The 26,476-nt window shown below is 35.7% G+C and overlaps 1 protein-coding gene across 1 annotated transcript; it reads left to right on the top strand.

Moving 5' to 3' along the window:
• The first annotated feature begins 37 nt into the window (after positions 1 to 37).
• LOC128240026 (uncharacterized) lies at positions 38 to 20,737 on the top strand. Its single transcript, XM_052956507.1, has 11 exons — positions 38 to 96; positions 1,595 to 1,695; positions 2,689 to 2,845; positions 5,218 to 5,342; positions 6,524 to 6,679; positions 7,612 to 7,732; positions 8,409 to 8,531; positions 10,522 to 10,625; positions 13,146 to 13,340; positions 16,648 to 16,776; positions 18,307 to 20,737. Exons 2-11 carry the CDS (start codon positions 1,612 to 1,614, stop codon positions 18,640 to 18,642), a joined length of 1,530 nt encoding a protein of 509 aa, XP_052812467.1. The 5' UTR covers positions 38 to 96; positions 1,595 to 1,611; the 3' UTR covers positions 18,643 to 20,737.
• The last annotated feature ends 5,739 nt before the right edge of the window (positions 20,738 to 26,476 follow it).

Raw genomic sequence — 26,476 nt, 5'->3', positions numbered from 1 at the left:
AAAACGTCATCAAATGTTGTGAGATTTCAGTTACCGCCCTTCGATACTCAACACAAGTTTACAAGAATTATTCCAGCGTTTTTTTAAACATCTAAGGTATAATAATCCAAAGCATTCCTACTTAATAATTATACAGTTTTGCTTAAATATAACACGGTAGGCAATCGTTTGAGGCACACCATTTTTTATGTGTTGAAAGTGCTCCTACGCGTTTCAATCACAGTGGCTCGAAATTAGGAAATGAAATCTTGTGAATGAAATGTTATTTATAATATTATGACGATAAATTTACATGTACTATAAATTTGTTTTACCCGTGATCAAAGTCACTGTTCGTCATTACATCAACACCAAATTCTTCGCTAAAAAAATAAAATAACGGGGACTTTGACTTTCTGTCCAACCAAGCCCGGGTAAAATCGATGAACTGCTGGTAAAATCCCTGCCAAATGCCCCCGTACCCCAGGGACAATAGGTAAGGCCCATCCCCCACTATTTTTGACGTGGAAACAAAACCACCACATTCAGCCGGCACTGCGGGGCCACCTGAAAGGTTAAAAACCGGCCCATTTCCCCGGCTATCCCTGGTATAACCTCGGACCGGGTCGCAGTGGTTACAAATGACTGGTGCATTAAGTTACTACCTTTTATTGCGCCGATGTACGAATAAATGTTTCTAAGCCAAAGAAGATGTATGAATTAATGTTTTTAAGCCAAAGAAACAACTTCCACATCTCTTTCCCACTGTTTACATGTATAAGTCACTTGATGCATTGGCATTCTCTCTATTAAACAAAATTCCCCAGCTACCAATGGTTTCTTTACTTGACTTGCATGCATTTGGTATACCTCGCATGCGTTGAATTATATAACAATTGCATTAGTCCACTGGGTATTACATATATATATCTTAGTGACGCAAACTCCACAACTGTTTTTGATTGCGTGACCGGACTTGTTGCTTGATTAAGAATCAGGTAGGTACAATATTCCACAAGTAAGTTAACTACATATTCTGTTGGTACCTGGCACAGAATTATATAGCTAGTATGTGGGTCTTCACGGTGACTGAATCAAAACAGTTGAAAAGAGATGGGGAAAGTCATTTCTGTGCTATATTCGCATTTACATGTAAGGTTATGTTGTTTTTTATCAGTCATAATTAAAGTACACAGTTTTAAATGGTTATTGAAAAGGTCTCCACTGTATTATTGAATGTCTTTTTGATTAAATATTAAAAGACATCACCTGCAACGTTTCGTTACTTAAGTGTATGTCTTGGTATGATCACAAAATGTGTTATTTTCGGTCTTGAGTTAAGGAAGTTAATCAGCATCATTTTCAAGTATGTAACATTATCAAAAAAAATTAAGATGGTACATTACAAACTTTTGTTTGTATTTTATCTTTGCTTTCATAGCTGGCATTATCAGTCAGATATTGTTTAATATCTTTTATATCTCCTTGAATATTCTTGCCCCTTAAATTGCCTAATTGAACTTGAAAAATGACTTGAAAATTTCTAATTCTAAGGGAATACCGGTAGGTCATTTCCCCAAAATACTGAAATGAATAACCCAACTTTGTATTGCAGTTTGATGAGCCGGCACGATGGATGAGTTTGCAACAATTAAGTCGATCCAAGGATATGAAGCCATTCTGAATACTGTACTTAAGAACCAGATTAAAATACTGGTAGGTGATAACTTGCTGCTTTTTGTTGTGAATTTATGTTTTTTTAATGATTTTGATATTCTTATTTAATATATATATATATTGTTAATACGTTTTAAAGCTGCACTCGCAAAGATTGAATGTTTTGACAACTTTTTTTGTTTTTGTCTTGGAACGAGCCAATTTATGCGAAAATGCATGGAAACCAGTGATATAAGACTGCTGACAAAAAATTATATCACAGATTTTCATATTTAAAGTGACACTCTTATTCAAAATCTCTACATACAGATATATAACAAACATAATATCTGAGTGATAAAACTTTAATTACTTACTTAAAAATGCATTTTGGGAAAATATTGAGTACTGATAACATGATTGTAACAGTGTATTTGATAGCCGAACACGCAAAAATATTAAATGAATGGTGAATGCTAAAAGATTTACTGTGATTTTCTATAGTCTCATAAGATAGTATTACCGTGTTTTCTGCACCTTTTTTATATTAAACTCTGTATCCTTCATAAGAACCATCGTTTTCGACATTTGTTCATCATTTTTGGTATATTATTTATAACACTTGAATTAATTGTGGTAAATCTTCTTTGGGAGTAAGAGTGCATCTTTAAGTTCAAATAGATTGACCATTTTAACAACTTTTTAAGTTTTTGTCTTGGAAAGAGCAAATTTTTGCGTAAATATCTGCAAACCATAAGATTGCTGACAAAAAATCAGATTAAAGATTTTCATATTTCCGTCTAAAAATTAATATTTGATGGCTTAAACCGTTTCTAACGGTATAAGAAAAATGCATAAAAAATCAATTTTTAACTTTATACATAAAAATCTGTGATTGGATTTTTGTCAGCAGTCTTATATAATTGGTTGCAATGGATTTTTGCAAAAATTGGCTCATTCCAAGACAAAAAGAATAGTTGTCAAAATGTTCAATCTGTGAGGGTGCAACTTCTAAGATGTTTTATGAATACTGGCCCTGCATGTGGTCTTCAGGTGGATCAGCTCTATGAACAAACTGGAGAAGAAGCATTCCTGTTGACGGCCAGTTTGAAAGAGGGAACGTTCTCCTACCTGGGGTCCAAGTATGGAAAAGATTTCCTCGAAAAAAATAGCAAGTTTAAAACAGAGTTCTTTGGATATTGTCTAAGTGGTAAGATAAGATTTTATTATATGCTTTCTGGTAGTTTATAGAGATTGATCTGTGAAATTAAATTGATATTTAACTGTTTCAAACAGTGTATTGAAATTTTGGCACGCTCTGTGTTCCAAAATCAAACATTAATGCTCACAGAGCTGAGACAAAATTTCAACAACGTCATTTCAAAATGAAACAATTTTGCATTCAGTTTGGTGTGCTTTTCTGAAAAACTACAACAGTCATTTCATATCATTTTAAGGCATTTAATAAAAATAATAATTGTTGGTTAAAGTGTAATATGGAAATATATTTCACCTTGTGAACACCAAAAGTAAATATTTCTCTCGTGCCACTCATGAAATATACTTTTAGCTGCTTATAATGATCAGGGCTTCTAAAACTTTGGAACCTCAATCGGTCCGGACCCGGTCACGACCCCCCCCCCCCCCCCAAAAAAAAAAATCCCCCCCCCCCCCCCCATTAAAAAGAAAGAAATGTTAAATAGTTTGATTATATAGAAATGTCATACCGTACATTTTTGCGACGTCTTTTCTGTCCATATTTGTGATGTGGCAATTAGTAAGAGGGCTCTAGAGCCAGCATATCCGATCAGATAGTCATTGATTTAAGTTTAATTCAAATGAGATTCTCATCGAGTTCTGCAGCGTTTCTTACAAGAACGACTGTGATCGTAATTAACTGTGGCTGTCGGGAAGCGGTCAGACGGCGAAAAATGAAACAGTATTATGATTTATTTGCTTAATGCTTTTATAGTGGGTCAACATTCAACTGATAATCATGAGCAATAATATATATCTATATTAATAATCGGGGCAACAAGCTATAAGTGTGGTATCGACAACGATTTTTTTCATAACTGCCAATTAATATGACGTAAGCGGCGGACTCAACTTTCAGACTATGTAGTTAATCAAGCATGTCGCTGTTGATATTCTATATATTATTAGATTAATTAATTCGGATTTATAATGCTTTCACGGATTAACAATGACATGCATTTATCTTTAAAACCGTTTTAACCAGCAATGGTTCTTTATTACAATTAAAATTTAACCGTTTGGTAATCAATAAACAGATATATCATGTAATGATCGACAACGACATAGCATATTGCCATGTGAAAATATGGACCGATTTTAATACTTAATCAGGATAGCTGCAAGCACATAATTAACACATACTTTGTTCAATTTTGTCTTCTGTCAATACCATTTAACAGATACGCTATAGAGTGATCAGCGTAGCGGAAAAGGCAGCTGGTCGCATTGGTCTCATGGTAACCAAGACACTTTTATGACCTTTTTGGGGTAGTTTTGATTGTGTGAATGACCCATGAACGTTTGTGTATTACAATATCTACAACTTTTACTGACTTAGTCGTTTTGGACCGAAATTACAAAAGAAAAATGAGAAAATTTCGGACCGATATTTTGGACACTTTTTGAAACTGAAATCGGTCTGATTTGGTCAAAATCGGTCCAGACCGGCAAATTGCCGGTTTTTAGAAGCCCTGATAATGATCTTACACTGAAACAATCATCCTTTATAAAAAAAAATCATTTTTATAAGTCGGCAAACATTTACATACAACATAAGCTCTTGATGTCTAGAAAAAAATTGGGGTATTTTGAAAGCATTGAGGTTATTGGTGTGATGCCAAAATTGTCACAATTACAATCATGTATAGCAAAGCATTTAACTTATTCAATTTTTGTGTATTTGGTGTTCAATTGAGGAGCATTTGATGTTCAATTGATGAGCCTGTGTTGTTCGATTTATGAGCATTTAATTACATACATCCATAATGATATCCCCGATTGGGGGGAATATCCCCCAGGAATTCTAACCCAACGCCTGGTCCCCCACCAGGGGATCAATATCCACTGGAATTTATTTAATTTTTTGCTTTTAAACTAGCTTAAGGTTGACAGTGGAAAGCATCCTTAATTTTATGAGTGTGAAATTCCATGAAGGACCACGACGACTAAGTCTAACAATTATTATAATAAGAGTGTGTTTCTGTATTTATTCTTATATCATAAAGATTGATATTGTGCTAAATTTCACTGCGTAAAAATCCCCTGGTGTAATATCAAAATCCTCTGGAATTCAGACCAAATCCCCTGGGAAGCCTCTCAGAAATATGGCATGTATGAAATTAATTTTGGTGTCCAACTGAAGAGTGTTTCGTGTCTAATCCAGGAGGATTTGATGTTAATTTTAAGAGCATTTGCTGTTTATTCTTTTGTTCAACTTTATAGAGTTTTAGTGGTTCAACTTGGATTTATTTATTAACTAGATATTAAATTTATGAACATGTCGTTTTTCAATATAAATGTAGAACATTGGTTGTTTAATTTCAGAACAAAAGAAGTATGAAGACACACTACCAATTCTGGGTAAAAGAAAACTGAACTCCACACCAAACAAACCCCCTGTGAGGTTCAAGAAGATGAAGATCTTTAGCACAGACCCTACTGCTCAAGAGGTGTAGTTTAGCTTATATCATGTGTAACATACATTATAATTCAATCAAGAAATTTATAATTTTGCTAGAATATCCATGAATTTTAGCTTATATATTTCACAATGATTGTGAAACAAGTTATTACAACATAATATTAATATCAATCATTCTCCTTGGCACGATGTTTCGCGAGGTTTGGTCTTGTGTTGTTGGGAAAACCCGATTATTCCGAGGAAACCCACTTGTCTGGCTTGGTGACCACTTAATCAAACTCACATGCGCCCAGGCCGGGTTTGATAGTAAAAGGGACTCTCTTGCAGTTTTATAGGGTCTCTCTTTTGTTATTAAGGCCTAGTTTAAGGAATGTTTAGCATGATAACTCCTTGCTGTTCATCTTCTGCTAATTGCACTGGTGTCAAAGAAGGGGCCGATTTCCTGTATACTGGTTTATTGGCTTAGGGGCATTTAGGGTCCAATAATATTATGAAACCTCCAAAACTGATAAGAGGGATTAAGGTAAGTAGATTAAGATCAATACTACACAGAGGTTGTGTACTATACACCGATATGGGGGGGGGGGGGTCACTTCTTGAAGGCTTAAACTAGGCCTTTAAGGGTCGAATATCAAACAGATTGGTTCATGTGTTATGTTAACAAGCTACTTGTTACAATGGTAAGTTAAAAAATGAAAAATATAATTAATAAATAGCATAAAATATTACTTTCTTTTTTATTTCATGGCACTTATGAAGTGTTAAAGCTGCACTCTCACAGATTGAACGTTTTGACGTTGGAACGAGCCAATTTATGCAAAAATCCATGGAAACCAGTGATATAAGACTGCTGACAAAAAAACAGATCACAGATTTTCATGTTTAAGTTCAAAAATTGATGTTTTATGCAAATTTTTTTAAACCATTAGTAACACTTTTAGCCATATAAAATTTTTTGAACGGAAATATGAAAATCTTAGATCTGATCTTTTGTCACCAATCTTTTATCACTGGTTTGCTGATATTTATGCAAAAAGTGGCTAATTCCAAGACAGAAAATAAAAAAGTTGTCAAAAGAGAAATTCTGTGAGAGTGCAGCTTTTTAAAATGGAATGTTGACTGTTAGGGCGTCAACGTTTGTGCCAATGTTTCTTAAAAATATTTTCATTGAAAAATTATGTTTAAAAAGAAAATGCTTTTTCATTTCAGACCTCAATGGCCACATCAACTGTACAATCCCAGCTGCAGTCCCTCAGTCCACTCAAAGCTGTACCCGTTGCATCAGGCATGCCTCAGGAAATTTTGACAGTGATGCCCCAACCAGATGGAACATACTCTTGTGTAGATAGCTTCTACCTTGAAAATGTAAGAACTAATAAAGATAAACTTGTTCACATATGTGTTGTTACTACAGATATAATATTTTAAAAGTAAAACTCAGATTAATTTTTTGGACAGACTAGGGGATGCAGTTTGTTGTAGAGGAAATGTATTTTTACCTCCCTTTAATATTGCATAAATATTTTCTTTTATTTACAGACAAAGACATTGTACATAATGCAGTTTGTTTTTAATCATCTTTTTTTTACAGGCAGAGACAAGGGAGGGAATGCATTTTGTTGGTTATCTCCCTTAAACTTGTTATTACAGATGGAGACAGGGAATTTATTTTGTTGATTTCCTCCAATTAATTTGTTATGATAGACAGGGACAGGGGAGGGAATGCAATGTGTTGATTGTTTCCCTTTAATCGGTTTTACAAACAGATATACCCAGTAGGGAAGAGAATGCTTTTTGTTGATTGTTTCTCTTAAAATTGTTATAACATATTCAGACAAAGAGAGATAATTTATTTTGTTGATTTTCTCCCTTTGATATTTTATGTAAAAAAGAGACAGTGAATGGACTGCAAATTGTACAAAATCTCCCTTTAAATAGTTTTTACAGAAAGAGAGGGAGGGTATGAAGTTTGTTGATTTCCTCCCTTTTATCTGTTTTACAGACTGAGACAGTGGATATAATGTAGTTTGTAGATAATCTCCCTTTAAATTGTTATTATAGACAGTGACAGGGGAGTGAATGCAGTATATTGATAATCCCCCTTTAATTTGTTTTTACAGACAGAAACAGGGGAGGGAATGCAGAATATTGATAATCTCCCTTTATATTATTATTACAGTGAGTGACAGGGGAAGGAATGCTATTTGTTGATAATCCCCCTTTAACTTGTTTCTACAGACAGAGACAGTGGAGGAAATGCAGTATATTGATACTCTCCCTTTATATTATAATTACAGTCAGAGACAGGGGATGGAATGCAGTTTCTTGCAGTGCCAATTGAGGAAGGTGGTGATGATAATGAAAATGAAACCCACGACGAGGAACAAGAGGAAATTGAACCATTTGTGCCTCTTGAAAGTAAAACACGCTCTTTTATCATTTTTCATATCACATGATCTTTTGCACAAGTCAGACACTTCAATCTTGATAAAAAAACACTTACATGTAGAGGATAATTGAATGTTTCAGTGCAAGATAACAATATATATTTGACCATGTGAGGTCCAAAAGTTATGCTTTACGGTGCTTGAAGGTTAAAAGTATCAAACTTGATTATTGCCAAAAAGATTGTGATGAGACACTTGCATGTGTGTTTGTTTTAGGTTTAGAAGAAAGCCCTAGAGCTTATGAATTTCAAATTTTAGCCCTGGACCCATGATTTCAGAATATGTTAGTCCAATGACAGATTTGATCAATAATCACTATTCTAATGCCCAGCTTAACATTCTTGGTATTTTGCCTTTAAAGGGGCTCTCATATCTTATTTTTTAAACTTTATTGAAAATCAGTTATTTTACTAATTTTTATGAACAAACACCAATCAGCATCTGACAGATAGTCATTTGAACAGAATTTTGTGAATTTATACATAAACATAATCAATTTTTCAATAGTGTTACTATTATACTAATATGGAGAGTAACATACATCCAACAGAATAGGTTGACTTTGGCAGTTGATGATAGGTGTCAGAGGATGGGGTTTTAGGTGCAGTAACTATTACATAACTTGACACAGCATCACATGATTTCAGTGGAGGAACACATGAAGGTCTATGACAACGTCGAAGATGTGAATAAAGCCATTAGAGAGTATGAAATACAGACTTCTTCCCGATTCTCTGCATTCTCGTCAACCAAAAACTTTGGAAATTCAGGTATTTCTATTATTTTAGCTCACCTGAGCACGAAGTGCTCAAGGTCAGCTATTGTGATCGCCCTGTCGTCAACAATTTGACTGTTAACACTCTAGAGGTCACAATTTGGGCACAATCTTAATGAAACTTGGTCAGAATGTTACCCTCAATAAAATCTTGGACGAGTTCGATCTTGGGTCATCTGGGGTTAAAAACTAGGTCACCAGGTCAAATTAAAGGAAAAGCGTGACACTATAGAGGTCACATTTATAAATGTTTCTTCATTAAAGTTAGTCAGAATGTTTATATTAATAATCTCAAAGTCAAGTTTAAATCTGGGTCATGTGCGGTCAAAAACTAGGTCAGGAGGTCAAATCATAGGAAAAGCATGTTAGCACTCTAGAGGTCACATTTATGACTGTATGACAGAATGTTTATATTGATTAGCTCTAGGCCAAGTTCGAATCTGGGTCATGTGCGGTCAAAAACTAGGTCACCAGGTCAGATTGAAGGAAAAGCTTGTTAACACTCGAGAGGTCACATTTATAACTGTATCTTCATGAGAATTGGTCAGAATGTTTATATTGATAATCTTTAAGTCAAGTTTGAATCCAGGTCATGTGTGGTCAAGAACTAGGTCATTAGGTCAAATCATAGGAAAAGCTTGTTAGCACTCTAGAGGTCACATTTATGACTGTATGTTCATGAAACTTAGTCAGAATGTTTATATTGATTAGCTCTTGGCCAAGGCCAAATAATAGGAATAGCATGTTAACACTTTAGAGGCCACATTTATGACCATATGTTCATGGAACTTGATCAGAATGTTATTCTTGATGATCGTTAGATTGAAACTGGGTAATCAGAGGTCAAAAACCAGGCAATTAGGTCAAATCATAGAAAAACTATGTAAACACTGTAGAGGTTACATTCTCTCTTTGATCACCATGAAACTATGTCAGAATGTTTGTGTTTATGAAGTCTATGTCAAGTTAGAAACTGGGTAATCCGAGTTCAAAAACTAGGTCACAAAGTCAAATCACAGAAATCATTTTTAAAACACTGTTGAGGCCATATATTCTACTTTATCTATATGAAACCTGGTCAAAATGTACTTATTACAGCAAGGTAAGGTTTGCAACTGGGTCATCCGTGAAATTTAAAAAATTATCTGTGATATTAAAAAAAAACTTGGTCACTGGGAAGGATCTGACTCCTGTCACAATTGCCCTCGCCCTGAAAACACTTATTTCACACTTGAATTGGATCAGGTGAGCGATACAGGGCCTTCAGGGCCCTCTTGTTTTTTATAACCATTACAAGAATTGTCTGTCATTAAACTTTCATGTTTGCAAAATTTCATTGTATTTTCCCTTGACTTTGATTATTATTGTTGTTGACATTTTCTTAAAAAAATAACCTTGACCATAACTCGTAAACTATTCAAGAAATTTAAATTGACCATGGTACAATGTTAGCAGACACAATACCCACTCCTACAGCATTGGCCATGACTCTTACCGTACTTGAATAATTATCAGTTAATGTCTATTGTTTGAATAAAGACCTGATCACAGATGGTGCTTGTTCAGTGGATCTCTTGTTTTCAAATTTTGCAGAACTCCCCAAGATTTTAAGATTATGACTTTTGATTCTGTATCACACAACTATTGAATCCATTTCACGCAACTATTGATTTCGTTTCACACTATTGATTTCGTTTCACATAACTATTGATTTCGTTTCACACAACTATTGATTTCGTTTCACACAACTATTCAATCTGTTACACACAACTATTGATTATGTTTCACACAGCTGTTGAATCCATTTCATGCCACTATTGATTCTGTTTCACACAAGTATTTATTCTGTTTCACACAAAAATAGATTCTGTTTCACACAAAAACTCATTCTGTTTCAAGCAACTATTGAATCTGTTTCATGCATCCATTTGATCTTTTTTACATAACTATACACTTTGTTGTATGCAACTGTTTTTTCTTTTCAGCTTTACCATCTGGAAAAAAGAAATTTAACTACACAAATTCAGAAGCACCCTATACAATACTTGGCAAGAAAGTTCTGTATTGTCATCTTGGAATTTTGAAAGGGGTACTGTATATATGTTTTCTCAGCATTCACCTGAAACAAATAGACGCATGGTTTGCCTTCTGTAATTTTTGGCTTAGCCATATCTATTGTATTATTAAAGCTGCACCCTCACAGATTTACAAGATTTTTAAGTTTTTGTCTCAGAATCAGCTGATTTGGATATCATTGTCATCAATTCAGTCATATAAGATATCTCATAACAGAACAAATCTCAATTGTTTGCAAAACTGCCTCAAATTCATTTTTAGCTCGACTATTCGAAGAATAAGGAGAGCTATACTACTCACCCAAGCGTCGGCGTCGGCATCACCCCTTGGTTAAGATTTTGCGTGCAAGCACACATAGGTAAATATCTCAGCAACTACTTGAGGTATTGCATTGGGACTTTATACAATGGTACTCAACCATTCAACCTACTTAATTAACCAAGTAAGATAACTCTAGTTTACATTTAATGCAAATAATAGGCCTTTATTATTTGACTTAGAAATTCTGGTTAAGGTTGCGTGCAAACACACATAGGTTAATATCTCAGCAACTACATGAAGTATTGCATTGAGACTTGATACAATGTTACTCAACCATCCAACGTACCTTATTAACCAAGTTAGATAACTCTAGTTTGCATTTAATGCAAATAATAGGCCTTTATTATTCAACTTAGAAATTCTGGTTAAGGTTTTGCGTGCAAGCACACATAGGTTAATATCTCAGCAACTACTTAAGGTATTGCATTGAGACTTAATACAATGGTACTCAACCATCCAACCTACTAATTTAATCAAGTTAGATAACTCTAGTTTGCATTTAATGCAAAATAATTGCCCTTTATTATTAGACTTAGAAATTCTGGTTTTGCATGTAACCACTTTTAAGTCAATACCTCAGCAAATACATCATGTATTGCATTGAAAATTTACACACAGGCTCCCAACCATTTAACTTTTTATTTAATTGAGTAAGATAACTCTATCTTTCATATTATATAATTTTTGCCCCTTTATTATGCGACTTAGAAATTCTGGTTAAGGTCTTGCATGTTAGCACACATAGGATAATATCTCAGCAACTACTTGATGTATTGCATTGAGACTTTATACAATGGTATTCAACCACCCAACATAATTGAATAACCAAGTTAGATAACTGTATTTTGCAAATAATGGCCCTTTATTATTACACTTAAAAATTCTGGTTAAAATACTGCATGTAACCACATTTATGTTAATATCACAGCACATCATGTATTGCATTGAAATCTAATCTAACAGTGATCCATGCATGTTTAGCCAAAACTTTTCAATCCTTACACTGAAAAGCGGCGAAATAGTCGAGCGTGCTGTCTCTGTGACAGCTCTTGTTCTGAAAGCATTTGTAAAGCTTGTATCACTTGATCCAGACATTTACGCAAAATTTGGCTCATTTCAAGACAAAAATTTAAAAAAAGTCAATCTGAGAGTGCAGCTTTAAAGGGACTGTACACCAGATTGGCACCAAAAAAAGTTTTTTTTTCGGTAAAGAATCTTAGAACAATTATTTAATAGAATGTGTTACGCTTTGATATCATAATTGTAAAAAAAGGTACCAAAATGTAAAAAAAAAATTATGTCGGAGACCGGGTTCGAACCTGTGTCGCCAAAATTGCAATCCAGGGTTGTATCCACTTTGCTACAAAGGCTTACTCCAAACGAGTGGCATATTTAAGCTATAAACCTAACTTGGTAATATCACGTGATAACATCGACTAGCCAGTCACGCATAAGGAATGAATTCTACTAGGTAGACATACCCAGTAATCTTTTTTTATGGGAAAATACAAAGTAACTGCTAATCTTAAATAAATTGTAAACTATGTGGTACTTCAGTTAGTAAGTTTCAATGCATTGTACACATTAATACCAAGTTTATGTCAGTTTTTGACAAAAAAAAAAATTCTTGCAAATTGATCATCAGGTGCACAGTTGCTTTAAAGCTCGGTTATAAGAAGTTATTTAAAATTGTGACAGAAGAAGAAGATTTATTACACACCCAATAAGCCATACGGCCCATGAGGACAAACAATATTTACAAATATTTACAATCGTTCATACACATACATGATATAAAGGAGAAGGCACACAGTAATTGTTTAAACAATACTCTGAAGAAAATAATGATACTTGTACTAGAAAGTTATCTAACATTGCAATAACTGTATACACTGATTGTATTATTATAGAATAAGTCAGACTTGAACTGATAACAAAACCTTTTGAAAGAAGATTGCATAATGGAATAAGATATTATGATGCTTGCATGCTTATAACACATATGTATTTTATATCCTATACAGTGTAAACCATTCAAAATTATATATTATATTCAATTTTAGATCCATCCTTGTGATGTGCTCTTTCTTTTTTTCTTGTAGTTTGTTTTGTTTAAATGTGAACATGTCAAAAGAAACTGTATAGCTTACATGAATAAAAATACTGATTCTATATACATGAAATGTATACCATAAATGATAATTATTTCCAGGACCGAATTAAGGGATTCAGATCGAAAAAAAAGACTCCTAAAGCGGACCATGACAAATATGCAAAGAAAGATGGTGACGACAATGAAGGTACGAAAACCGTTAAGGAACGCCATGTGGGTACGATCACAGAAAAGTGGGGTTGTCGGGCAAGAATTGTCATCAAGGAGGTGCTGACGTTTCCTCTTATCGCAGAAGTAAGAAACCTTTCCCATTTGAATTACTGTTATATATTGCAGGATATTGGTTGAATCTCATAATGAATACATTAAAGTGCAATGTAAATCGATAATCGATTATCAAATCAGTAGAGTATTATCAAAGTCTTATTATTGGTATGAAAATATCATGTACAAGTTACGTAACTCTAAAATATTTAAAAACTCAAAAGTAGCCCAACATATTGAATGACAAAAAATATAAATTTACCTATAGTTGTATTTAACATTTATAACATTAACTTGGATAAATGGTATTATACCTTAAATCAAGATAATTTTATGCGATGGTAATGTGTACGTCGTACGAGGGTATAGCCAGAAGTTCATGGAATTGCTTAATAAAATCAACATATTTTTAACATTTTTCAACGAACGTCAGCTTGTATAAAATCTATTTCAGCTGTAAATGACATATAAAATTTCAAACTGATGCATACAATATAAAGGAAACTACAGTTTTTTCATTAACATGAGGTCAGTATAGCCCCCGCAGTTCAAACGTCAGAATCTGATGTCAACGTCATAACTTCTCGAAGTAAGAGCCGTTCACCGCAATACAACGTCGATGTCTCGCTACCCACTGCCGGTAAATGTCACTGAACCACTCTGACTTGTAAGAATACAGGTGTGTCTGAGCTTCACTCTGTAGTTCCTGAAAGTCATTGAAGCGTTTACCTTTCAGTTCACATTTAAGTTTCGGAAATAGGGTAAAATCGCATGGTGCTAGGTCCGGCGAATAAGGAGGGGGAAGGATCTCCGCTTCAAGCTGGATTGTCGCTGTAGTCTGGGCCTCCTCCGATCTATTCGCTGGTGCATTATCCTGGTGAAGAATCCACCCATCATGCAAAGCCTGTGGTCTCTTTAATGCCATCGCTCTGTACAAGTCACGCCACAAAACCTGAAATGGAGAACACAACTGAGGCTTATAACATAATGCATTTGTCGCGTTTTGCGTACTTCATCAAATATAATTAAAACTAACACTTATTCAATCCAATACTTTTAATCACAAACTTTTTTAAACATTGTTTTATACAGATTTAATGAAGAACTAAATTTTGATAAAAACGAATTTTGTTATATATCACTTAACCTTAGAATAGTAAACACCCGTCACAGATTGGCCCTATGGAACTGCATGGAGTAGAATAACACCGTGCACATCAAAGAAGACAATGAACATATGCTTTCCTATCGAGCGGGATGATTGTGCCTTCTTCGGAGGCGGGGAACCGGTTGTCTTCCATTGACTGCTTTGCTGTTTTGTCTCAGGGTCGTAAAAAAACAGCCAGGTTTCATCGCAAGTGACTATCTTTTCAAGAAAACGGTTTCCTTCCTTTTCGTACCGAGTTAAGAATCGGCATGATTCCCGTACTCTTTTGCTCATCTTCTGTCAGCAGCCGTGGAACCCAACGCGCACTCACTCGACTCATTTTCAAACTGTCTTTCATTATCCTCCATACCAACCCATAACTCATGTCCAACATCTTGCATATTTCATGAAGAGTGACTCGACGATCAGCGTCAACAATGTTTTTCACGGCCTCGACGTCACTCTCCGTAGTTTGTGAAACCGGTCGCCCAGACCTCACGTCATCACAAATGCTGTCCCGCCCCTCACTGAACCGCTTGTGCCACTTGTACATGAGCATTCGCTTCACTGGAGTTTCACTCGATGCTTCATTCAACATTTTAAGTGTTTGCGATGGAGTTTTTCTTAGGTTCACTCAGAACTGTATCACTGCCCGTTTTTTTCAGTCTGTCGTCTGGCGTCATTTTAAACAAAATTTAACTATACCGGTCAGTCTAAAATGCTTCCTTTGAAATAAACTAACAAACGCACTGACCTAAAACTCCACGTCATCACACGTTATTGACATCACGTCAAAGGTGCAAACTTAAGCGCTGTTTTATTGGTTTCAATGTGAGTGGTCAACAAAATAAAGATATTGTCATAGGTTATTTTAGCAACTGCGGACGAATGCGCGACCACCTGTTTCCATAGTGATCACAACGTTGTCGTTATAACATGCTATACGATGAAACTCGCATTCCTAATTTCAAATTACCTGATTATTATTGTATGAAAGTTTTAAAGATATGCTGCATATTGTTTTCATTTTATCAAGCTTATCGAACTTCTGGCTATGCCCTCGTATGTGCGTCTGTAAACAATTGCTTGTGAACACGATACAGTCTTCAGTTTTGATTGTATCTCAATGAAACTTGTACAGTATTTAGATATCTATTAAAGCTTGGTTCCTTTCGAAAACCAGCCAGATCGGCCTATGCATGCCTAGATTATGGGTCAAACAAAGTTTGTGCATCTGTCAAGAATCTAGACCTGACCGATCGTTCATGAGCCATCTACTCTGTAAAGTCAAAAGGCGTTAGTTCTATGTTGAGTACCAGGTTTCATTTACAATACCTAAGTACAAGACTTTATACTTTATATAAGAACAGCAAATGTAAAACAAATATGAAGACCAAGCATATTTTCTTTGATACAGTTGCCTTGAGATGTACATTGCAGAGGCTTGGTAGAGCTAACAATCAATGTAAGACATTAAGGCACTATTTTAAGCCGCCAGTGGAGTCATGTTCCGGTGAACTCATGTTTCCCGGCCGTTCCAAGGAGGTCATCTGCCAGGTCCATCTCTTCCCTGTCAATGAGTTGTTACACCCACACCCTTTAGTCCCGGGAATCTGTCCCTTTGTGGTTAGGGGCCTATAAGGAAAATATGCTCATGTTATTGTTACTATGGCAACAAAACTGCTAGAGGACCACAGTATTGCTAGCAATGCCCATTGAATTCTTTTTCCAACAGTTATGCCCCATATGTTTGATGGGATGGAACATGCACAAATAAGAAAATATTCTGGGTTGGAATATATTGAAGAGATGGCTTAGGTTATAGAAAACTTGTGTTCTGCACACTGGATGAATGTCTAAGACCGTTGAAAATATTACATTGAAATTCAGTTAACTTTGATCTACTGTAAACAGTATTAAGTCCTGTCACCCCAACATAGTTTGTTTGAGCTTGTCATAGAAAAAATGTGGAGGTTTTGCTTAGTCAGCCACCATCATTGTGCAAAATCTTTCACCTCGACAATAACTCAAAAACAATTCGAGAGGTTCAAATGTAACATGGTACACACTTTGGACAACTCTGCAGATGTATTGCAAAATGGCAATGGCAAGTATTGGTTTACAAACCTTTTTTTTATAATTCATTCTTTTTTTATTGTTTGGTAACTCTCAACTTTTTTCCTTTTTCAGTGTGAATACAGGGCCGAAAAGAAGAGGGCATTGCAAGAGTTCAAGAATAACATGGAAGAATCCGGACAACGGAAGTTCTTTACCTTTTTCCCAGCGACAAACTCCCATTCTGAACATCCCAATGCTAACGTAAGTATTTAAGCTCTATCTGGTCTGTTCTTTTACTCTATGCCCCATGAATGGATCCACATAGTTGTCCCACAGTCTGTTTGTTTATTCATCCGTGTGTCTGTCCATATGAGACAATAGTCTCACTTACTCCATTTTATTTGAATTCTGATAAAACTTCACAGAAATGAGCAGCGTTTATAATGGGTATCTCGCAAAGCATCTGTGCTTTTGCCTCGTAGGTCAAGGTTACTTGCCTATCACATTGACAAAGCTGAATAGAGGACTTTGCTGCATTTATGTGACAGCTCTTATTTATAAGTAATTGGGGGTATTGTCATAGCCTTCGTGTTCACATGCTACAATGACAACATGTAAAAAAGTCTTTAATAAATTTTGTGTTGTTATTCGAAAAAAATGAGCCATTGCATCTGATTGCCTTTCTCTTGTATTAAAATTTTATACCTGTCTTATAATCTCTACCCTGTTTAATAAAATGTCATTTGGGTGGTTTAAGGTGGTTTAAGGTCGTTGTTATATATTTATATTGTGTGTTTTTCCAACTTACCATTCAATATCTCAATTCAATTTTTGAAAAGCCCATTGTGTGGGAAAGAAACTCATTTTTTAAGAAGTGGGGAAATTTTCAAAAGTACTTTTTCAAACAATTTAGTTATAGAAATTGAGTAAAATGTCAAAAACACTGATAATATTTCACTCAAGCATCATTTAATGAATCAAGAGATTCTCATTATAAAAAAAAATCTAAAAGAAAATGTGGAATTTCAGTAGCAATTTTGGGGGGAAAACAGGATCAGGCCTTCGAGGAAGAATGCCGATATCAGCATCGGCAAAGAAGGGTCAAAAAGGCTCTTGTTGCCATATATGATTTCATTAGATTATCATTCATGCAACTGTAGTCTATTTATTGCAAAAAAAAGCCTAAATCATACCAATTTTTGTCAGTCTTTTACTATTTTTGTCTACATATTAAGGTGAGTAATAATGTTGGCACAAAAATGCGAAAAAAATGTAAATGTTGGGAAACACATGGCAGAAATTTGGCTCAAATATAACTAAAAAATAGCCCTGATTCTACTGCACCAATTTAGAGTGATAAACCTTTAACAATTTACTTAATGATGCATTTTTTGAAAATCTTAATTACTAACCGTGTATTAAATTGCTGAATACGCGCAAATATTAAATGACTCGTGGGTCCTAAAAGATTAACAGTGATCAACTCTTGCCTCATTAGATAGAAATACTGTTTTTTCTTCAACTTTCTTTGAAATTCAACATGGTATATTTCAAAAGAATCATTGTTTTCGATATATATTCATCCTTTTCAGTGAATTTAAACAATTGTTTTAATTGTGGTACATTTTATTCGGTAGTAATAGTACATCTTGAACTTGAGACAAAATTTGAGTAAAATCATGTATAATCATGATAAATACATTGTTACCATGGCAACCATATTATAATGCAATAAAATATGAAAAACGTTAGGAATTAAACTCAATTGACATTTTTGCTCATTTTATACAGAGTGAGAGAATGGATCCAATTCTGATCAAGAAAGTCGAAGAGTTGGTAAAGCAAGGCATCACGGACAATGACGAAATTAAGCAACACTTGACAGAGTTTGTGCACGCAACAATTGGACCTAATGTTCCAAGAAATAATCATCGGTTCTTTCCTTTGCAAAGGATACTTAGAAACCATATAAGGAGATGTGAGAATCAGTTTTTGGGACCAAGACCTAAACCAGTTCGACCACAATCAGCGAGAGTTAGAAAGAGGAAGAAGCAGCAATCTTCTGTGGTGGACACGTTAGCGCCAAATGTGCCCCGTGAGCAGGACTTTCTGGTGTTTATGCAGTAAACTGTGATCTCTAGTACTACTTGTGTGCTTGATTTGTGACAGTCAAGAAAAGTTAACCAAATTCAACATGTGTAAGAAGAAAAAGTAGAAGAATTTTATTTACTGGTAGCTATAACCTTACAGCCCAGGGTTTCTAAAAGTTTGAAATCTCAGTTAAACTTGTACATTTTTATCAACGTTTAACTATGCCTATACAAAATACATTTTGATCAGTTTGAGCATAAATCATCATTAAAACGCAATAATTCTTAAACATGTTAATGGCTATTCCAGTAACACATATAACCCATGGGGGAAAGGCAATTATTTTCGAAGCATATGGGTGGGTGTCTTTTTTCACTAATTTGGACCCCAAAAGGGTAAATTTGCTTCTTTAGGGGGTAGATATAAATCAAAAGTGCTGCATTCCCCCAGGTTGTTATACATTTAAATGTTATAGTCCAAACATGTAAGTAGGGTGTAGAAGAACCAAGGTCTTAGAATGGTAATTATTTTCCATTTACATGTATTTGTATTTTGCTTTTCATTTTTCTGAAATTATGCAAAAGGAGGTCATCATTTTCAGCTCATCTGTTTGGGGTTATTGTTTTTATTAAAAACAAAACAATGTGGTATCATCATAGCCTTGATTGTTGTAATTGTTGGCAGCATTAATTCTTAGGGCAAAAAAAAATCACCAGCAATGATTCAAAAGCTGTTAATTAGATCAAACTTGGTACACATTCTGCAAGTGACAATGTGTACATGTACAGTAAGGCTTTCAAGGGGCTAGGAACCAGATGATTCATTTGCAAGAGAATAAGAAATTTGTCAAAAGCTTGACATTAAAAGTGACATTGCTGTGTACATCCCATTGAATCTTACTTATGATGTATCACATTGCTTACGACACTCGCATCTTTCGCAGTTTTTGCACATTTTGCCAATTCGAAATTTACTTTGGTTGTCTACCATGTAAATCCCAGTAAATTTAAATATAATGTCGGTATATTATCTAAACTCATAAGCGGATATGATTTAAACTGGGAAACCATAACATGTTATTTTTAAAGGGGGAAACACAGATGAGACTGCAACATGATTGTTGCATTTATTACTTTAACCATGTAAAGTGTCATCGGCCTCTTACTAGCTCACATTGACAATTCTAGGCTTGTTTTAAGGAAACACTGCATTTGCCAATATTTTGACTATCTGGTGACTGCATTTGCCTATATTTTGACTATCTGGTGACTGCATTTGCCTATATTTTGACTATCTGGTGACTGCATTTGCCTATATTTTGACTATCTGGTGACTGCATTTGACTATATTTTAACTATCTGGTGACTGCATTTGCCTATATTTTGACTATCTGGTGACTGCATTTGCCTATATTTTGACTATCTGGTGTCTAGCCCCTTAAATAATTATTCAGTTACGACCTTTTTTACTAAAAAATGCATAAGATGTCTAACTGTTGCACTCCTATTGTTCTCTTAAGATATGATTTCTTCTTCATTTGAAATTGCATGGTTATTGCAAGTTAATTACTTAATGTACATACCATATTTACATAATGGGCCGATTGGTCAGAACTTTGTTAAAGTTGACATGATTAGTGACATTGTTGTTAACTTTTAAACACAAACTATTTGATTTGATGTTTACTTATTTAAATATGAACAAGAACAGCTGAAACAATTGCCATTCATCTTGTTAGTTAGAATACTGAAGATCACAAGTGTATCCATTAACTTCCAGAGCAGTAAATATATAAAAGTTAACAACGATGATGTTAACAACATTGTTGACTTTAATAATCTTCTGAACAACCAGCCCAATGTCAGTTAGAAAGAGTTTTAATCCTATTATTGTATTGTGAAAACTTTAATTTAGTATTTGCAATGATGTTATATTCACTCATTTAATTGAATTGTTAGAGGAGGGACACTATAGGTCACACAAAATATTTTTCTTTAAACAAGGAATTGTTTTATTATTACAATGAATGGAGCAATATATAACAAGACTCTTTAATGTGTATTTTAATCGTTCATTTTTTTTGTTAATCGATGATTTGTGCATGTAATGCATGTATGTTCAATAAAAAGTAAATTTGAGTTGTTGTTTTTTTAGACCGGATGTCAGTTTTGGGGTATATTTCTGATAATGGCTGAACCTCCAATTTTTGTCATGCTGTATTCAGGGGCTTTTTGAGGTGCACATGAGGCTTGAAAAGAGAGATATGTTGTACACAGACAGATTATATGTATAAAAAACAACAACATTTGAGTTAGTGCGATTTTACTATATAAGTACATGTACACAGAAACTCAAATTGTTTCATTATTTCGTATGCAGATGAGTCAGAATTTGGTAGAAAATATAGGGAGTTCTAGGTATGCAATTCTAGTTGGTGGGAGAGGGGGTTGACAATCTCCTGGTAGAAAATATAGGGAGTTCTAGGTATGCAATTCTAGTTGGTGGGAGAGGGGGTTGACAATCTCCTGGTAGGAAGAGCCTTAACTTTGCTCATTAAGTATGCACAGATTAATATCATATTTAAAGGCGCTTTAGTTAAACAAATTATATTTGTTAGTAACGGTTTAAGCCATAAAACATTAATTTTCGAATGGAAATATTAAAATCTGCGATCTGATCTTTTGTCAGCTATCTTTTATCATTGGTTTGCAGATATTTACGCAAAAATTTGCTCTTTCCAAGACAAAAAATTAAAAAGTTGTAAAAACGGTAAATCTGTGAGAGTGCAGCTTTAAAAGCAGTATTATTGATAGTGAAAGATCAGTTAGCACTCGCCAAGTTTCATGATCTTGAAATTGCAACATCACTTGTATGGGAAGGTAGGTTGACATGTAGGCTACCTTTTGTGCACTGCCCCATTATTGTACAAGTATGATAGCTAGAGGAATGATTTTTTGGGATATCAGGGACCTAACCAGAACAAGTTAAAAGTGGGATTTTGCAAACTACCTTTATATAGACTTTCTCAAGATTTCACACCAAAAATAAGATATCCCGGTAATGCATTTAAGAATGCTTGGCTACTAAAATTAAAGAGAGAAATACAATTTGAGTTTAGAAAGAAAATCTTGTTTCAGTCTGGAGTGAACTCATGCTGGTACAGTCATAATTTTTTTTTAGAAAAAATGAAATGGAACCACTCGGTCACATGGACTCATTCATATATTGCTGGATATTTTAACCTTTATTAAACACATTGAAAGCATCACATGATGATGTCAATTAACCAATCACACTTCAGCCTTTTGGTGATTTTAGTCATAATAGCAACAGTTTTGGAAATAGTAAGCTTTGTAGACAATATTTAAGCATATAACATCATTTGATGAATGTTCCAGCTGTCAATATTTTGGTTTTAACACTCCTAATGATGTGACACACTTTATTTCATATTTAAAATAAAAATGCATGAAAAGTGCAATTTACAACCCATGAACAAGTCCTTTAAACCCAACTGCAGCTTGTTTTGTACTTTCACATACAAGATCATGTAGACATTGTGTATCTAATAAAGAATGATTTATTTTTCGCATTAAGCCTTCCAGGCCAAGGACCAGCATTTGAGGTCACAATTAAGTTTAACTTACCGGTAGTCATTTTTTTAAAATTGTAAAACCAGTTAAAACAAAATTATACATTTAACAATAACTCTTGCAAAAAAATATGTGCGATTGTAGTCATGTTGGCTCAACCTCAACTGATCTAAGTGAGTTTGGTTACGGTGTTTGCCCCTCAACCAAGAGGGTGTAGGTCTACTTGTATAGGTGTCTACCCCTGATCCTTGAGAATGTGGGTACGTTCCCCACCAAGGTTAGAGTGGTCTACTGGTATAGGTGTCTATCCCTGACCCTTGAGAGTGTGGGTATGCTCCCCACCAGGGTAAGAGTGGTCTACTGGTATAGGTGTCTATCCCTGACCCTTGAGAGTGTGGGTATGCTCCCCACCAAGGTTAGAGTGGTCTACTGGTATAGGTGTCTATCCCTGACCCTTGAGAGTGTGGGTATGCTCCCCACCAGGGTAAGAGTGGTCTACTGGTATAGGTGTCTATCCCTGACCCTTGAGAGTGTGGGTATGCTCCCCACCAGGGTAAGAGTGGTCTACTGGTATAGGTGTCTATCCCTGACCCTTGAGAGTGTGGGTATGCTCCCCACCAGGGTAAGAGTGGTCTACTGGTATAGGTGTCTATCCCTGACCCTTGAGAGTGTGGGTATGCTCCCCACCAGGGTAAGAGTGGTCTACTGGTATAGGTGTCTATCCCTGACCCTTGAGAGTGTGGGTATGCTCCCCACCAGGGTGAGAGTGGTCTACTGGTATAGGTGTCTATCCCTGACCCTTGAGAGTGTGGGTATGCTCCCCACCAGGGTAAGAGTGGTCTACTGGTATAGGTGTCTATCCCTGACCCTTGAGAGTGTGGGTATGCTCCCCACCAGAGTAAGAGTGGTCTACTGGTATAGGTGTCTATCCCTGACCCTTGAGAGTGTGGGTATGCTCCCCACCAGGGTAAGAGTGGTCTACTGGTATAGGTGTCTATCCCTGATCCTTGAGAGTGTGGGTATGCTCCCCACCAGGGTAAGAGTGGTCTACTGGTATAGGTGTCTATCCCTGACCCTTGAGAGTGTGGGTATGCTCCCCACCAGGGTTAGAGTGGTCTACTGGTATAGGTGTCTATCCCTGACCCTTGAGAGTGTGGGTATGCTCCCCACCAGGGTGAGAGTGGTCTACTGGTATAGGTGTCTATCCCTGACCCTTGAGAGTGTGGGTATGCTCCCCACCAGGGTAAGAGTGGTCTACTGGTATAGGTGTCTATCCCTGACCCTTGAGAGTGTGGGTATGCTCCCCACCAGGGTAAGAGTGGTCTACTGGTATAGATGTCTATCCCTGACCCTTGAGAGTGTGGGTATGCTCCCCACCAGGGTTAGAGTGGTCTACTGGTATAGGTGTCTATCTGTCTACCCCTGACCCAAGAGAATGTTGGGTTTGATCCCCACAAGGGTTAGAGTGGGCAACTGGTATTGCTGTCAATCCCTGACCAAAGGGAATTTTTGTTTGATCTCTACCAGAGTTAGTAGTCGACTGGTATATGTGACTATCCCTGCCTGTAGAGAATGTGTGTTCAATCTCCACCAGGGTGAGAGTGGTCTACTGATATTGCTGTCAATCCCTGACCAAAGGAAATTTTGGTTTGATTCCACCAGAGATAGTGGTCTTCTGGTATAGGCGTCTATCTCTGACCCTTGAGAATATGAGTTCCACCCCTACCAGGGTGAGAGTGGTCTACTGGTATAGTTGACTATCCCTGACCCTTGAGAATATGAGTTCCACCCCTACCAGGGTGAGAGTGGTCTACTGGTATAGTTGACTATCACTGACCCTTGAGAATATGAGTTCCACCCCTACCAGGGTGAGAGTGGTCTACTGGTATAGTTGACTATCACTGACCCTTGAGAATATGAGTTCCACCCCTACCAGGGTGAGAGTGGTCTACTGGTATAGTTGACTATCACTGACCCTTGAGAATATGAGTTCCACCCCTACCAGGGTGAGAGTGGTCTACTGGTATAGTTGACTATCCCTGACCCTTGAGAATATGAGTTCCACCCCTACCAGGGTGAGAGTGGTCTACTGGTATAGTTGACTATCACTGACCCTTGAGAATATGAGTTCCACCCCTACCAGGGTGAGAGTGGTCTACTGGTATAGTTGACTATCCCTGACCCTTGAGAATATGAGTTCCACCCCTACCAGGGTGAGAGTGGTCTACTGATATAGCTGTCTATCCCTGACCCTAGAGAGTGTGGGTTCCATCGCCACCAGGGTTAGAGTTGTCTACTGCTTTAGGTGTCTTTATCCCTGACCCAATGCATAAATAAAATGTATGGCTAAAATGTATTTAGAGTGTGTGTCCCTGGCAGCACTGCTCCAGGATCTTTTTGATTTAATAACCGTAACCTAAATGAAAACGGGGCATACTTTTTGAACAAACACCATTAAAATTGTCAATAACAATCTTTGAAATAAGAGTTTGAATGAACAAGTTCTGAATTATTATACTACATGTAGTGCTTGCCACTAAAAATTGTCAATTAGCCCAGCTACATAAAAACAAGAAATTGAGCATTCCTGGAAAGCTTTTTACTAGGGCAATGCTTATGAGGTTGTGCTTATTTTCAACCACTGCCAATAATCTATACTTGATAACAGATTTTTTCCAACTCGAGATTCATAATCATGTTTCAAGGACAACAACTCTGCTAAAAAATAGTATTTAATATTGGTTGTGTGTAACCGTGAAGAGCGCACTATTTTCTTAAGAATATAACCTTACGCGTCAGGGGGTCCCTAGACTTACCGAAATACGATTATTTACAGAAAGACGGATAAAATTACCGAAATACGCATGAAAGTTACCGAAAGACGCCTTCTAATGCATTTATTTTTACATTATCTTGTATATATAATATAAAAAATGTTTAGAAATAATGACTTTATTGACAAAAGAATTCCCTTTTTTAGTCAAATAGAGTTATCTCCCGTCGTCAACCGAAATACGATTTATGGATATGGTTAAACTGGAGTAAACATGATAGAAATTTACCGAAAGACGCTTGCTATTGTATTTATTTTTAATATTCATATATATTTGATGATTTTACACATTGTAGCCAAAAATTAGAAAATAATATCTAGAAATAATGAGTTTTTTGACAAAAGAATTTCCTTTATTTAGCCAATAAGAGTATTCTCCTGTTCTCAACCGAAATACGATTTATTGATATGTTTAAGGTGAAGTAAGAACATGACAAATGTATACAGTTAACTTGATACTAAATTTTTATTTTATTTTTCATCATTTCTCTACATACATGACATATACATTTGATTATCATCGAACATGGAAGGCTGCATAAAACATAAGTCATACACATAATAAAATTACATGAAATATTGAACGCTGCAAATACGAAATAAAATGATTAACTTACAATATGTATTTAAATCATTGACAAAGACAATAAAAATGAGATTGAGTTATAAGAATATATTAATAATTACCTTTGAATGCACCATGCGTATATATGACCAAGAAGAAAAAAAAGTTGTTGTTACCTAAGTTCATATGTGCATGGCAAAAATGTTGCCCGAATTGAATTATGTTTCATTATTATGTGCAATATTTATTATTAATTTTGTAGATATCTTCATCGTTGAAATCAAACAGTTAAAGTTAAAATACTTTTTTTTATGGTTTAGCATGGTGCATTAGAAATAATAGCCTGCATTTCCAGTGTCTGCAATGGATTTGGACTAGTCTGAGTCTTCTGACGTACGTGGCCGCTTAAATTTTCCTTTAAATGTCTAGTGCAAAGGACATGGGTAGCATTTGGGAAACTAGATTCAATTGCCTTGACCAAGGCCTTTTCATCGTCAGTTCCAATGACCAATTTGTCGGAACTGACTCCTGACTTGAGCTTCAGGTGATGGAAAAAGTGACTATATGTTTCAAAATCACTGTGGTCGTGTATGAACATGGGGCCTTAGAAAATTGGGGGATCACCAGTGCAGCGGCGATTGACGGACAGTTGTTTGTAACAAGTAACTGTCACGTGCATTTTACAAAGCATGAAGGTCTTGTCAATGCGGTCCTTTAATGCGTAATTATTATGGTATTTACTCAACACGTGTCACAGAGCCGAAAAGGGTTTACCCAAATTAACACACTTTCAATAATACCAAACTGTCCACCAAAAAACGTGCCGCTACTTTGTGGGGTGTCATATACCGGGTGAAAATTATGTTGTTTTAAACATCG

Source organism: Mya arenaria, chromosome 7 (genome assembly GCF_026914265.1).
Source record: "Mya arenaria isolate MELC-2E11 chromosome 7, ASM2691426v1".
Taxonomy (NCBI): domain Eukaryota; kingdom Metazoa; phylum Mollusca; class Bivalvia; order Myida; family Myidae; genus Mya; species Mya arenaria.
The sequence above is the reverse complement of the archived record's forward strand: the minus strand, read 5'-3'. Positions and strand labels throughout refer to the sequence as shown.

What these genes read in the sequence shown, in the direction of transcription:
- LOC128240026 (XM_052956507.1), top strand. Translation starts at nt 1,612, where the DNA reads ATGGATGAGTTTGCAACAATTAAGTCGATCCAAGGATATGAAGCCATT. An exon ending in AGAACCAGATTAAAATACTG is followed by an intron (nt 1,696 to 2,688) that starts GTAGGTGATAAC and finishes TGTGGTCTTCAG; the next exon opens with GTGGATCAGCTCTATGAACA. An exon ending in CAAAAACTTTGGAAATTCAG is followed by an intron (nt 8,532 to 10,521) that starts GTATTTCTATTA and finishes TTTTCTTTTCAG; the next exon opens with CTTTACCATCTGGAAAAAAG.